Source organism: Chroicocephalus ridibundus, chromosome 5 (genome assembly GCF_963924245.1).
Source record: "Chroicocephalus ridibundus chromosome 5, bChrRid1.1, whole genome shotgun sequence".
Lineage (NCBI taxonomy): Eukaryota > Metazoa > Chordata > Aves > Charadriiformes > Laridae > Chroicocephalus > Chroicocephalus ridibundus.
The window spans coordinates 70,371,234-70,385,469 of record NC_086288.1 but is presented as its reverse complement, the minus strand read 5'-3'; the positions used below and the strand labels follow the sequence as shown (position 1 = coordinate 70,385,469).

The 14,236-nt window shown below is 37.9% G+C and overlaps 1 protein-coding gene across 6 annotated transcripts in view; it reads right to left on the bottom strand.

Annotated features, from left to right (window-relative positions):
- Positions 1–14,236, bottom strand: part of ATP10D (ATPase phospholipid transporting 10D (putative)) — a 54,348-nt gene that overhangs the window by 38,020 nt on the left and 2,092 nt on the right. For 2 of the 6 annotated variants that reach the window (XM_063336955.1, XM_063336954.1), the window contains 3 exons: positions 12,923–13,008; positions 5,643–5,951; positions 4,728–4,922 (listed from right to left, as the gene is read on the bottom strand). In XM_063336955.1, the coding sequence (XP_063193025.1) occupies positions 4,728–4,922; positions 5,643–5,911 (464 nt within the window). In that variant the 5' untranslated portion in view covers positions 5,912–5,951; positions 12,923–13,008. Of the gene's footprint in view, positions 1–754; positions 920–4,727; positions 4,923–5,642; positions 5,952–12,922; positions 13,009–14,236 lie in introns of those variants that run through there. The other 4 variants (XM_063336956.1, XM_063336957.1, XM_063336958.1 and 1 more) reach the window with 3 other exon arrangements.

The window sequence follows — 14,236 nt, the reverse complement described above, 5'->3', positions numbered from 1 at the left end:
AAGAAAAAAAAAAACATCTAATGACCAAAAAAAAAAAATAATCAGAAAAATATTCCGTGTATTAAGCTTTACACCCATACCTTTCGGACCTGCAGTATCTGACAGTATCCTTTTTGAAAATGCTTGTCTACAAACAGAAGATACAAAGCCCACACAATAAATCAGCATACTGATGACAATTATGACAATTTCTCCAGTGAAGATAGTGTGGAGGTGGTTATACTGCCTTCAACGTGCAAACAAAGCAAAACCAGGAAGCAACAAAAGCTGACATAAAATTAAACCAATATAAGCCACAACTATTTTCTTCTTAAGATGCTCATCACTAGTTTTCTATGCAGGTGGAAATCCAGCACAAAGGAAAGCATGTAAAACCTATATCAAACCTACAGCCACATCTATCACAAGATGGATGGATTCAAACAGCACTGCAGTAATTAACTTTTCATACATTTCCTTGAAAATAAAGAAGAAAGAAAAGAGTTGAAGGAAAAATTTCTAACATAAATTAACAAAAACCAACCTGTAATAGAGGTAAATAGGAAAAGGGAAGGAAGATTTGCTGAAACAGGATGTGACTCTCAGTTACTGAAGGTATGACTTAAGCTTTGATAGCTGCAAAGCTGCTGACAAAGTCAATCTATTTAGGAAATTGAGCGGGCTGAAAACTAGCAATCTTTTTTTCTTTTGTTTAGAACTGCCTCTCAGGTACTGAAAACTACATCAGCGTAACTTTTTGTGTAGGCCAATTTACCCGGCTATGAAGGCCAAGTGAGTCCAATTAGGGTACAACACCAACTGGAGCAGAATGCCCTGGTCGCTCCACAACAGCACCCTTTCACCTCACCCTCCAAACAGGATGGAAAGGACTTGAGAACCCAGGAGGGCAGTGGGAGCAAATTATTTCCACGGCTTGTATCTAGAAGAGTTAGAGAAAGGATGGAAATGGAAAGGTAAGCAAGACAAAATAAGCTCATAAACAAAGAAAGCAATGGCATTACTAATGTAGTAAGACAAAAATACCAGGTGAAAAGCTGTCAATTTCTGCCACTGACTCCTACGGGAATTTTTCAAAGTGAACTGGAACTTGCAAAACCACAAAAATATTCGGAAATTAAAGATTTTGTGACAAAGCAACCCTTTGATTTATCCTTGAAGTAATTATTTACTAGAGGTTAAAAAAACAAGAGAAAAATGCTGGTACTCTTGCATCTCTGTATTATTTCTAACTACCGTGTATTTCACTGAAAATGACAAAACCCTATTTCTCTGTGTTTCCAGTGTTGTGATTAGTCCTCAGGAGATGGCAATTATTTATCTTTTAAATTGCTACCTATTCAATAAACGTGAGACTGAAAGTATATGATGCTTCTTTTTACTTGATGCACCTGGGCAAGTCCCACTTTCCTTTTGCCAGGCTGGAGTCTGAGAGAGGAAAGGAAAGCTAAAGGTAAGGAAGAATCTTGCGGAAAGGATTATTCTTTCCAGATGGCAATTCCATAAAGAAAAACTGTATATGAAATTATATCTGGATTTCAAATATATAGAGTGATTTGCATAAACATGCATTTGTAAAGAATATTCATTATAACACATCTACATGCAAGGCTTGGAATGAAATAGAAATATATTCAAGAGAGAAGAAAAGAATATCAGCCAGCAAAGTTATCCCTCCTGCTGCTGATGCAGCAGATGGATCATGGACATATTCTTATACAGCTCAGCACAAAGTCAGGCAAAAAGTTTAACTGTCTTTAGTAGCAGGTCAGTGGGGGAATAAATGGATTTTCCCATCATAATCACCTCACCACTGAAATCTTCACCTACTGAAATGACACGAACTACATGATTTTAGCAGATGCTCAAACAGAAGTGCGTTATACTTCGGGATTCATGGCTATTTATGTAAGCTCCTACTACTATAAAACGATAACTTAGTCAAAGGAATTGACAACTAAGTATTTAACATCATAGCAACAACTACAAACTAAATTCAAGTGCACATTAGCGCATTTTATTGTTTGTTGATATGTTTTATCACTCCACAAGGGAAAGATAAAAGAGAAAAAAGCCCACATTTTAAGCAACATTATCTTATTTTATCACCTTTTCAAGATAGAAATAAGCTTTCCTGGAAATATCAGCTTCAGGCTCTGTGTATTTAAGGCAAATACAATAATTCTGATCTATCAAATGGATAAATTCCTGAACTCCAAAGAGTAGCAGGTTGAAAACTCTGAAACTATGGATGTCAGAGATTTGCCATAAGCAAAAGCAAATAAGGGCGGGTGCGTGTGATCTAGATTTAGCAAGGCACTGAGACTGGCACATTTTGTCATGCACAACAGAGCACAGTGAAACTAGTTTCTATTACAAATACTTAACTTTGTATAAAGGCAAGCCTCACAAGAGTTCAAGAACCAAGGATCACTGACCTTCCTGAAAACGCTTCATGCAATTTATCTTCAGATACAAACAAGTTGCCTACCACCTTCCAAGCATAACTACTGCTTAGTTATGTTGAGATACCAAGAGTCATTTTATTGGGCACTTGTCTCAGTAGCTGTGTAGATATCAGTATCTAATGCGGAAGTAAAATTATACAGACGACATGTATAATGTATACAACTTCTCCAGGTGAACAAATGCACGGCAAGAAAATAACTGGGAATTGTATTCAACATTAGCTAGTTTACAATTGATATGACTATTCCTGATTAAATGTGCGCACTGTCATTACAATTTCTAAGGGATTCTTGTTGAACAAGTTAAAAAATTCTGAATCCTAATGTGAGATGAACAGAACTTTAAGATAAATCAGCTCACACACAGTGGACAATCATTTTTGTACCAATAAGATTTAATTCTCCTGAACCATGCCTCCAACCTTATTTTTTAAAACCAGATTATACTATGTGAAATAATTCATAATAAAGAAACTAAGAAGAAAAAAAATATTACAAAACCTAAATACTTGTAGGCACAAGAAGGAATTTTTACAGATGACTAATGTGGCCACTGATTATTACATATTTTTGGTGACAGGGAAGGAATAAAACCAGAAAAGAAGATCAGAAAACAATGCTGCTTCATTGCCAATTGGTATGAGATTGCAAGTAACAGAGAGTTTTCAGTAACGTGGATATTCAGTGCTTCAGCTTTCTGTCAATGAATTCTTTCAGGATATGTGACAATTTATACCAGAGATAACCCAGCTTCTCCCTTAAGCCTTCTTTGCAGACATGAAAAAGAAAGAAAACGTTTATCTTCCTCAATTGCCCAATTTCTTGTTTCAAGCTCAAATCTTTATAGGTTGAATAGAATGTTTCTGGGAAAGCTGCTACATATATTCATGTTTGCAGAAGAAAAAGTTGTTTGGTTTTACTGCGATGATATAAAATGATAGTCCAGACTTTTTCTATGGTTATGAGCCAGCTCTTAAAATACCAATAGAGTATGGCAAATGCCTGAAAGCTGGAGACTCCATCTGCTGAGTAACATCACAATATATTTAATGGTGATGTAGCATCAGATTGCGAACCTGCTGCAAGGGCTGATTAAGGTCATGTCTACAGTACGGAGTTTATCAATTGGCATAACCAGCTACCTCCTTAAGATTTTAGAAAAGTTTATTTTCAGTGCATTGCCTTCACTAGGAAAAGGTGTGTCTTTAATGAAAAGAGGGAGCTTTCAATGTGGTTTGGCACTACAGCAACTACTGTATGTTACTGCTCAGAGCTTACTGAATTTGTCAAAGTGCCAAATTGCCAATCAGTCCTCTCCTACAGGTGCTATTTGTGATGGCTACTACAACACCTGAAAAGTGACGTTTTTCAAAATACTTGGTTCCCTGCGTGACCACATAACATGCAAGAAAAGATAAAGGAAGTATAGCGGACCCTTTTTCTTGAATTTTACAGGCTTTGAATGAGTCTCAAAATATCCTTTTATGACAGGTATAAGAGAAACAATGACGTGGGCAGTACTGACGTGCACTAAAAGACGTTTTCTGCCAGTTAATTTAGAATGTGATCAGTTTACATTCCTGTCTTTTTATTATCCATGCATAATAAATGCCTGCCAGCACGCCTCTCACCACTAGCATGATCCACTCCTGACCTGCACCTACAGACTGTGATACTGCAGTCCTGCACTGTGGAAGAGATGCTAAATTGGTACCTAACTACGTGATGCACTCAAATAGGAAATGGTCTCAATTCTGTTTGGGGAAGTGTTATTACATTATGAGTAAATACAGGTACTGTTAACGAGCTTTACCAATACAGTGATAAATTAGCAACCTTTGAATTTTCATTATGCTTACAGCAATTTTAGAGGAATTAAAAATACACCTTTCAAAACAAACACTATGTACAACAATGCTTAACTAGTTAAACGACCTTGCTTAATACAGTACACACTCATGCATGAACACTCTTGCCTCAACCAATGAGCAGTTTTTTTCAGAAAATTTTACACTAATTTGATATCCATTTAGCAAAACTGGTGATCAAGACTCAATTAGACTAGTCCCCGAGCAACCTGATCTAATTAGACCTGTGTTGAGCAGAGGGTTGGACTAGATGACCTCCAGAGACCCCTGCCAACTTTAATCATTTTATGACTCTGTGAGTATCCAGAAGGTAAACCAAAGGATTTATCAACAACTTTTTCACATATACTGATAATCAAATAATAACAATAAACAATAAACTGTTGTCTCTTACCTGCTATATACTTTGGTTAGTAAGTTGTTTATCTGTTTATCCATTTTGTACTTTGAGTAATCTTCCAGACCATCTTTCACTGCAATAATTGTCAGAACCGCTACTAGAGGTAGCATTGTAATTTCTTTTTGGAAGGCTTCCACCAGAGGAATCCAATTTAGGACAACTAGGAATAGGAAATACAAATTGGCAACTCTGAAACAAAGACAAAATACAGGAGTTAGCCGTGCTAGCAGTCAGTCATCCTTATTCCCCCACTCCATGCTATATAGACGCTTAAGTTAGCAGTAATTTATCTTTTCTTCACCCCAACTGCAATTTAAGAACTAAATATCCACATGCATGATCAGAAGATGCAGAAACCAAGAATTTTCTTGCATTTTTAAACCTGTTCTCCAGGCTTGGACCTGTCTTTTAGTGAGGCTTTGGTAAATTGGCACTCTGACAAATTTCCAGGTCCTTTAAACTTAATTTTATCATTTCCTGGGGGAGATGACACATGTTAAAAAGGGAGCCATCCTACAACCTCCCTGCATAACTTTACAAACCAGCAGTCCTCCAAAGCAGGAGGAGGATGAAAAAAATTGGCAACAGAGAAAGGCATGAGGAAGGGGAAAAACACATTTGCAGGAAATGAGCTGAAAATCATACTGTGTGGCAGTGCCCCAAGAGTATGGAATATTTCAATAATCTGAAGAACAGAATGAGTGGAAATTACATAACCTATGGATAAAGGATTAGCCCAACACTGACGATACTCAAGAGACTTTGGCCAAATAACACAAACTTTTCAGAAATGACTAGCAGGTCGGGAAGAATAATAATTTTTGAATACCCGTCTATATTGTAACACACACATTTAAATAAAAGGATTACACTTCAGAAGCACTACCACAATCAAAAGGAGTTAATTACCTGTGAAATTGTTCAAATAAATTCCGTGGTAAAAAATTCAATAATGTATACTTAGTAGTCCGTATTTTGTTGTTCATGTACAGTTTTGATACTTTTTCATACTCTTCCTTAAAATGTCCCAAACAGGGTATCACTACCCTATGTTTGCCAATAGTTTTTGATGATTGATAGCACTTGTTACTTGAATTGCTGCTGCTGCTACCTTCTCCGCCCTCTGTAGATATCAGTCGCTGCCAACGGTATCTGGCCCAGCGGATGGGATCTGCCATTGTGCCTGAAACACTTTCTAATCGAAGGAGCGACCTCTACCTAGAAACATGTTAAAATAAAGCAAGTTCAATAATAATTCTGTAAAGGCTTTTCAACTAAAACGTCCCAGTTACTGTTTTGAATAAGGCTAGGAAAAAAGTGATCTCTGTATTTTGATTAAAGAGAAATAGACAGTTAATAGGTTATATGACGTCAGGAACCTCTGCTTCAAAGGTTGAATTTATCTGAATTTCATCCACCCTTTCAGGATCCTAGAGTTTGATTACTCTGTTTAAAATGCGCAATATTTTTGTAATAGCACCTCATGTAAGCAGCCCGCCCACCAGTTTCTTGTGCTGTAGTATGGTGAAAAGGCAGACAAGCTGCTAATTCTGCAGAGAACAGCATTTTGAAAGGAATCCTTATCTCAGACACTGCAGTCCTTGCCGGGGGTTAACAACCTTTATTAAACTCAAGAGTCAACAACATAGCAATATGTATCTGAATACAGCCTTAGACCCGAAGTGAGGAATTGCCAATGAAAGGCACAAAGTAGCTATCATGAACAAAAAACCTCTTGCCCTTGGACTAGAAACAGGTTTGAGAATTTTTGATTTGAGATTTGAGAATGCTTCTCCTCTATTCACCTTAGCTAAGCTCTAGCAATCTACCCAGGAATTTGGTTTTCTAAAGAAAGCCAAAGTTTATAGGTATGGGTGATACTCACTTTATCAAACCCCCCGATGCTCTCAGAAAAGAACTTTTACACACACACAAACCATGTTTTAATAGAAGCTCAAAACTTCTGGTTTTTTACAATGAGTTCTCGTACAATTTACAATGAGGTTTTACAATTAATACTTGCTACATTTCTTGTACCACTTCTTCCATAGAAGGGCTCATCTTATATTTGCTTAGAACTGTAACTTGTGTGAGCCCCAAATCATCAATACAGCTACTTCTCACTGCATGTTACTTTCCTTCCATCTGGTATCTTACTATCTGCATATATTATAAGCAAAATTTTTTACTAAATCCTCTACCTGAATTCCCACACAAAAGCTGCCTCTAAAACTTGCTGAGTCTTTCTAAATGAAATCTCTCTACTACAGACTACCTTTCAGGATCAAACTAATCCTGGTTTTGGCTTAAATCAACTCAGACATCTATTCATGCGGGATCTCTTTCTCTGACATTGACAAATGTCACTCTGTGCTGCTCAGATTCCTCCAAAATGTTGCTGTAAAAAGTAATTTTCCAAACTACTGACTTCACACCATCGTATCTGCTCTTCATCATATCTTCGATTTTTCATTTCTTCTATTACAATTGCAGAAGTCTTGAAACATGGACACAGAGTCCTCAGCAGGTCCTCTAGCAACGAGGTAGCGTTAATATATCTACATCAACCCATTCTGTTCTTAAAAAGAAGATTCTGCAAACTTCCTAAAAAGCCTGGTCCACTGTGTTGCTACCCTTTGGCTAGAAAGCTTTCCCCTAATGTCTAACTGGTCTCTTCCTTTTATCAAATGAAGATGGCACATTTTTGTCCTGTCATCATTAGATGTGGATAGTTATTGACTGTTACAATTTTATAGTCTTGGAAGACTGTTACCACACACATAAACCTCATGTTTCTCTTTAGAAACCAGGATTTGCATATGCAGGAAAAAGAGGAACAAGGAGAGAAAAACAAACCTCTAGATAGCATCTCCCCTCACCATCCCTGGCAGTTCCCACCTGAACTACTGTTCTCCCAAGGCCCTTCTGCGGTGTCCCCAGGCAATGTAAGGGACCAGTCTGAGAAAAAGCGAGTTTCCTTTTTTCCTCAGTGCTAAACCTTGTGATCACAGTAACCACCAGACTACCACAGACAAGCAACTGCTGCACAGGAAGGCAGCTTTGTCTGGGACTTCTCAGAGAAACAAGAAGGTGGTTTTGAAGATTTTTCAAAATATATGGTATGCTCTGACAGAATGGGGCATCCTCATATCATTGCTCCCTCTAATCCTACTGCCCTCTGCATTGAGTTTGTCAGGGTCAGTCTTTCCTCCAGAGATGTGAACTCTGACATCTAGAAGCAGCTACTTCACAACAATGAACTACTTCTAAGGTATGGCTACCATATAATCAGACATATGAATACTGATCCACACACATGTGAAAGAGATGCTTCAACTCATTTGCCTGAAATCTGAAAAAATCTGAAATCTGAAAACTCATCTGAAAATAAGTCTAAAGCTTGGAAGTTAGCCAGGTTCTTCAAAAAATGTTTAGGGACTGCAGAACGTGCGGCTGGTGGAGTCCATACGTGGCTATGCAGAGCTCTTCAACACATCTGAGCTCCTAAAAGCCAAATGAACACCATCTACATGAGTCAGGACTGAAGCAAAAAACAAAGTATTGAAAATCAAAGAATTTTGAAAAGCTGACTGGCTGAAGAGAGGTACTTTCTTCTTTTGCAATCACAAATTTCTGCGGTTCTGCTCTTAAAAAAGCTCTGAAATTATAGATTTTGAATGGCATCCTTAAGGCTTGGCCATTTTGAGGAAATAACACTCCTCCTTACTTGTCTCTGCTGTGACAAATCAGCAATTTCACAAACAGATCTTATGCAATGAGGGGCCTTTTTAAAGAAATGGTTGCTTTAATTAACAATGTGCTAGATTATCAGGGAGCATTTTAGCATGATTTTTTCTTTTGTCCTGTTAAATTTATCCATCTCCTTCAAGCTTCCACCTTTAGCATGAATCATACAGGGTGTGTCAATTAACCGTACTTTTGCCTGAAATGATAATTCTTTGCCCAAGTGCAGTAATCTGACATACCTCTACATACTGTTACAATGTGCAATATCCTTGTAGAAAGCTTAAGTAAGTAAACACCACAAAATTTTTCAAGATGCCAGATGAGCCAGGTAATTGAAAGCAGGTTAGATTTGTAGAGAAAATCATGTTTGTTTTTGTAAGACGACCAAACAAACATCTGATACTGGTGACTTCTGTGACTAGAGGCAGCAGCAAAAGTAAAGAAACTCTCTCAAAGAAAACTCCCAGGGCTAATGGAAATGCAAAAATGCAAAGACTTTAAATGGCAAATCCTGTTCACTCAGTGAAAATTATATAGGCAAAACAACCTATAGAGCTAAATCAACTTAAAAAGCTTAAGAATTACATTATCAGTAACATGCAAATAAAGATGGGAAGAGAGAGTTGAGAATCAGAAAAAACAAAAGAGAAGACCTAACAAATTTCAAAACCTCCTAAATTCTAACTCTTTGGTTTTCATAATTTATTATCTTTTGTAGCATTTGATGCCCGGTGATCACTGTTTAACAAAAGAAAAACAAAACGGGGTGGGGAAGAGTACTGGACATTTTAACGTGACAGCATGTTAAGACAGAATTCCTCATCACTGGATCTGGAGCCAAAGGTTTAAACTGCAGATTCAGTGCTGCCAAAGAGCAGTCACCCCTCACCGCATACGCATCCTTGACTCCTGACACAGCACCAAAACCTCTGCCCCACCCTTCCTCATCCTCCTTCAGAGGAGCAGAGCTTAAAAAGGAACAGGAAACCTCAGATTCAGTTGTGTGCGCCCCTGTATTTCTGCCAGTACCCCCAGCATTTTGTTGTAACAACTTTTAAGAAAACTCTGAAGAAGACTGTACGCGCAAGAAACAACTAACACAAAACCACCGCAAACACACCACATTGGAAACACTGTATGAGAGGCAACAAGCAATCTCCTGTGGCCAAAAGGCAAATCAGACAAGCACCTTGGGAGAAAAGTATCTGGATCTCATACTCTGCCACAACGCCCTCTGACTCACCTGGGATTTTACTGAGCTACTATTTGCAAATGATTTTTTTTTTTTTTAAGTCATTTGCATTTCCATTTTAAAATAGGAGTTATGAGGCTTCAAACTTCAGAAATCACTTTTGCGTTTTTTTTTCCTCTTCAGAATATTTTTCTTCTTCCTCACTAAATTTGGATTATAAAGTAATGAGCATCTTTTCTTTGGTTAGCTAGAAGGAGGTCAAAAGGAGATTCAGTAACCTCATGTTAGATATTGTTAAGTATGAAGTTGGCAAAGATCAAATAAAAGCTGTTTTTACTATTTTTCTAAGAAATCCCTTCTGTTAAAACAGTATTTGACCCTCTTGTCATTTCATTTTTCACAGGAAACTCTAGAGTTCTCCAGCTAATGTGAATTCAAAGTAGTAATACAACACAGCAGATGTTTCTTTAAACAATGGCAAAAGCCCCAAAAGATGAGTAACTTTGAAGCAGTATTTTAAAGGTTTATTTTTAAAAAATAAGTTTATGTTTAAAAAACCCAAGAATAACATTCATGTGTTTGAAGAGAGGAAGCCTAAGTCTTGAGGACAGCATCAGACAAGCTAGACTCTGTTCTCATTTTCACGCTATACACTCAAGTGAACACTACTTGATCTTGCTAAATGGCAATAGCTGATATAGAGATAATCCAGATATGTCTCACATGCAAAAAGGCAAGTTTTTGTAGCAAGCTCACTGAAGTCACATGAACATGATGAAATGTGGAAGGGAATTATCGGACACTGGACATACTACTTCCTTTCTCCACCTCAGTTCCCTCATGTGCTCTGATTCTTTCCTCTTCTAAAATTCTGTCCTCTTCATAAACTCTCTCTGCTTCCAATTCTATGAGGTATCACCTTCGTATCTGCATTCAAGCCTTCTCCCCTAGCTTTCCTGCAGGGGGATGGACCTGAGACTAAAAATTCCTCAGTTCCAGTTAGATTATTCAGTAGCTTTGGCAAGTCACTTGGCAATCACTGACCTCTCCCGTACCAGATTCTTTCCCGAGATTGTCTGCAAAACAGATGTGTAAATAATTTAGCCCATGTTTATACTGCTCTGGAACTGCACCTTACTATTATGTTGTGGTCATTTGCTCGCATGTCATGTGAAGTGCCCTACCATTTACCCCGGCTTCTCTTGACCACTTCCTCCCTTCTGACAACATCCTTCTCTGTTGCTGTGATCTCCAAATAGTTAGTCCTCATTCTTCTTTTAGAAAATTCTTTGTTAAATACGCTTGGTAAGTGACATATTTTACAAGAATGCTCCTCAGACCTTTGGCACATGCATGTTTCTATTCCATTCCTGCTCAGACACAGTCTTTGGACATAATGTGCAGAAGGCCACCTGTGTCATCTGGCCCTGTTTCCAGGAGGAAGCAATCAATCGATTCTTGGCAAACATAACTGCGATCAGTAAAACTGCATTATTTTACCTGAAAAACATCTACAGCACCTAAAAAAGAAGCAATTCAGACAATGGCACTCTTCAGCAACACCACTTTTCTTAGCTTCCTACCTGAATAGTTCAAGATGTTCTGCAGATCTGAGGTTCTGGGGTGACCAGGGAAGATAAAAAATGCTAACCCAGATGGAGGTCACACTACACAAAGCTACTGAAGAGTGAAGAGTGGATCATCCCTGATCCACACAAAGTCCCATTTAATCCTCTTAGTAAGTGTTACTTTCACAGGCTCACTAGCACTTGTGTTGCTACATTACGACTGCAGTACGCTACCAAAACTATACAAGCTAAAAGTTAAAAACACCTCCTAATCATATTTGAAAACTCAGAAGCTATTAGACAACAGAAAAGCTTAAGGGAGCCATAGCCTAAAGATTAATTTACATTCTGAAGTACAAATACTTCCTTTCTCCTAAGGTCTGCTACTTTCTCTGTAACATGCAATTTCACAAGTTTGTAATGTGTCTTTGCAAGCCAATCTGAAATCTGCAGAGACACATAAATAGGCTAAATAGATCTGATTAAGAGACTTGTGCTGACAATTTATGGAACAAACAGCCAAAAATCTGCAGGAATCAAAACTTAAATTCTAAGAAAAATATGTGGTTATTTGCAACCACATATATTCTGAGGTATATTCGTAAAGGGGATGCTAAGAATATTTGGATTAAGAGTGGAAGGCGGATGTTACTATGAAAAGTTAAATGCTATGGCAATATTTTGCCATGCACTTCTACCTACAAAGTCTGATTTAGCACAGGCAACACTGAAAACCTGGAAGCTTTGAAATGCCTTATCTTGGAATGTTTCTTGGTTGTGAGTACATTAAGCCAGCTACTGGCAGCTCTTCACAACTAAAAAACAATCAGCTGGATGAATTAAAACACAGGAAGTGCCAAGGCCCTGACACAAGGTCAATCGCAAGGTAATTTAATAGTAAACCATACATGCAGTAGTGCTGATTAATGTGCTACAGCGTGGGAGCAGTACATAAAAGCAGAAAATCTCCACCCTGGGTAAAGTTATTTAGGATGCCAATTAGATCTTGCACCTACAGACACAACTGAAGCACACAATACCAAATTTCAGGTTTAAAACTCAGACAAATCATGTATTTCTGTTACAGGTAACCAGTTTCAAAATAAGACTGCTGGAGAGCTATGACTTGCGCAAACATTTTCCATCCTCCATCCTCTTCTCCATTCATCAGAAAAGTTCTGCTTTATGCCCTATTCTCATGTGCCATGTTGGTCTCAAAACAGTAAAACAAAACCTTCAAGGTTAAGTCTTACTCTTTTATGACCATCTTTTCTCACAAGTATATCTCTAGCTTATGGTCATGCAGCATTAAGTCACTGCAGATGCTTTGATATGTATGAAATTCACGTTAATTTCACAGTGAGAATTTCACAGCCATGTAAAAATATTTATACTGGTGTTCATATGATGCAAAATGACATGATTTTTTTTGTATTCAGTGTACACTCCCTAAGTTACACTAAACAGTTTTAAAGGAAATGTATCCATATTGGCAGTATTGCTGGTTTTTAACTGTGCTGATTTCTTTAAAGGGCCAAAACTGTTCTGTAGACAAGGTCTAAATTACTCATTAAAATTTAAACTGAAAGTACCTGTTACAGCAAGAAACTGTACTTGAGTTCCCAAAACCCTACATTAGTTCTCTGGATAGTCCTAGGCTTCTTGTTTTCTAAGACACTCACATTATCAGCTCTTGCAAGAGTTCCAGAAACTCCCAAGGCATCCAGACAGGTTTTCAGGTTTAATGCTCTAGGGTTCTTCAAAGGATCTGGGAAAGGAGGTAATACATATGATTACAAAAAGAGCACAACTCCAAATACGAAAAATCCTCCACAGCTTACTTTAAATGAACAGACTAGATTTGATTTTATCTTAAAGACCTTCTGGTTTTAAATAGACTTCTCTGCCAACGCTGGAAGCCAGAAATGTGTATGTTACATGCGGGCATAACCTGAGCTACTTAATAACTAAATAACTAAGAGCAGTTAAGCTAGAAAAGTACAGATTTCCATGAAGGTCTTCAAGTACTGTGCAGACTTAGATGGCTCATGTCAAGGCCTGTAGCAGTGCAGCTTCACTCACTTTTAGCCAAGCAGATTAAAGCTACCTTAGGCATACTGCAATTGTACCTACCAAAAGCGTAACTTAAATATGAACAATTTACATACAGACCTCTGATTTTTTAGAAGCTGAAACAACAGCTACAACAGACTGGAGATACCTGCGTATTTCAAAGGGATGGCAACGCTACAGCTGACAGCACCTTAATTGTCAATGCTGTTGTGCTGATCCAGTGTATTTGTGCTGTAGGTTCAGCAACAATTGCTGTGCACAAGCACAGCTCCCATTTTCTACCAGTAAAGCATCTTCCTCACGTGCACTCTATTGCTGTTTTAGAATATAAGCTGTGCATCGCATTTTTCCCTTGGGATTTTAAGATCTTCTGTGGGAGATCCCTTGGGAGAGGCAGTTCTGAGGGTCAGACACAGACCACGCAGGTGTCTAGTTTTCATTTCAGCCTCATGAAAACCTTTGTGGCACTTCTATTAATTTTAGTATTGCTGCTTCTGCCCTTGCCTTTTTTACTCATCTCCACAGTCATTGTTTTACTTCTCTTCCAGTACTGTTTATTATATTCTGGTCTAAAATTAGGCTGAGATCTTGCAGACTTCACTTAATATTTCATGACAATTATTTCAACTATCAGCTGTTCCTGTCCAACACCGGAATTATGCATCGTCCCTATAATCAGAACACATAAATGTATTTTCATTTCATTAATAGGACAGCTGAAATCAGGCCAGTATTTATACCCATTTTCAACAGCATATCAGTATATATTGATGGGTTCTGGCTTTATATGGACAAGACAGGACTTTTAAAAGTCATTAGGGACACCACAATTAGGTGTGATACAGGTCATCATTGGCCACAACCCTGTTCAACAGAATTCAAGACAGCAGTGAATGTAATTTTCCAACACCGTAGTGAATTTT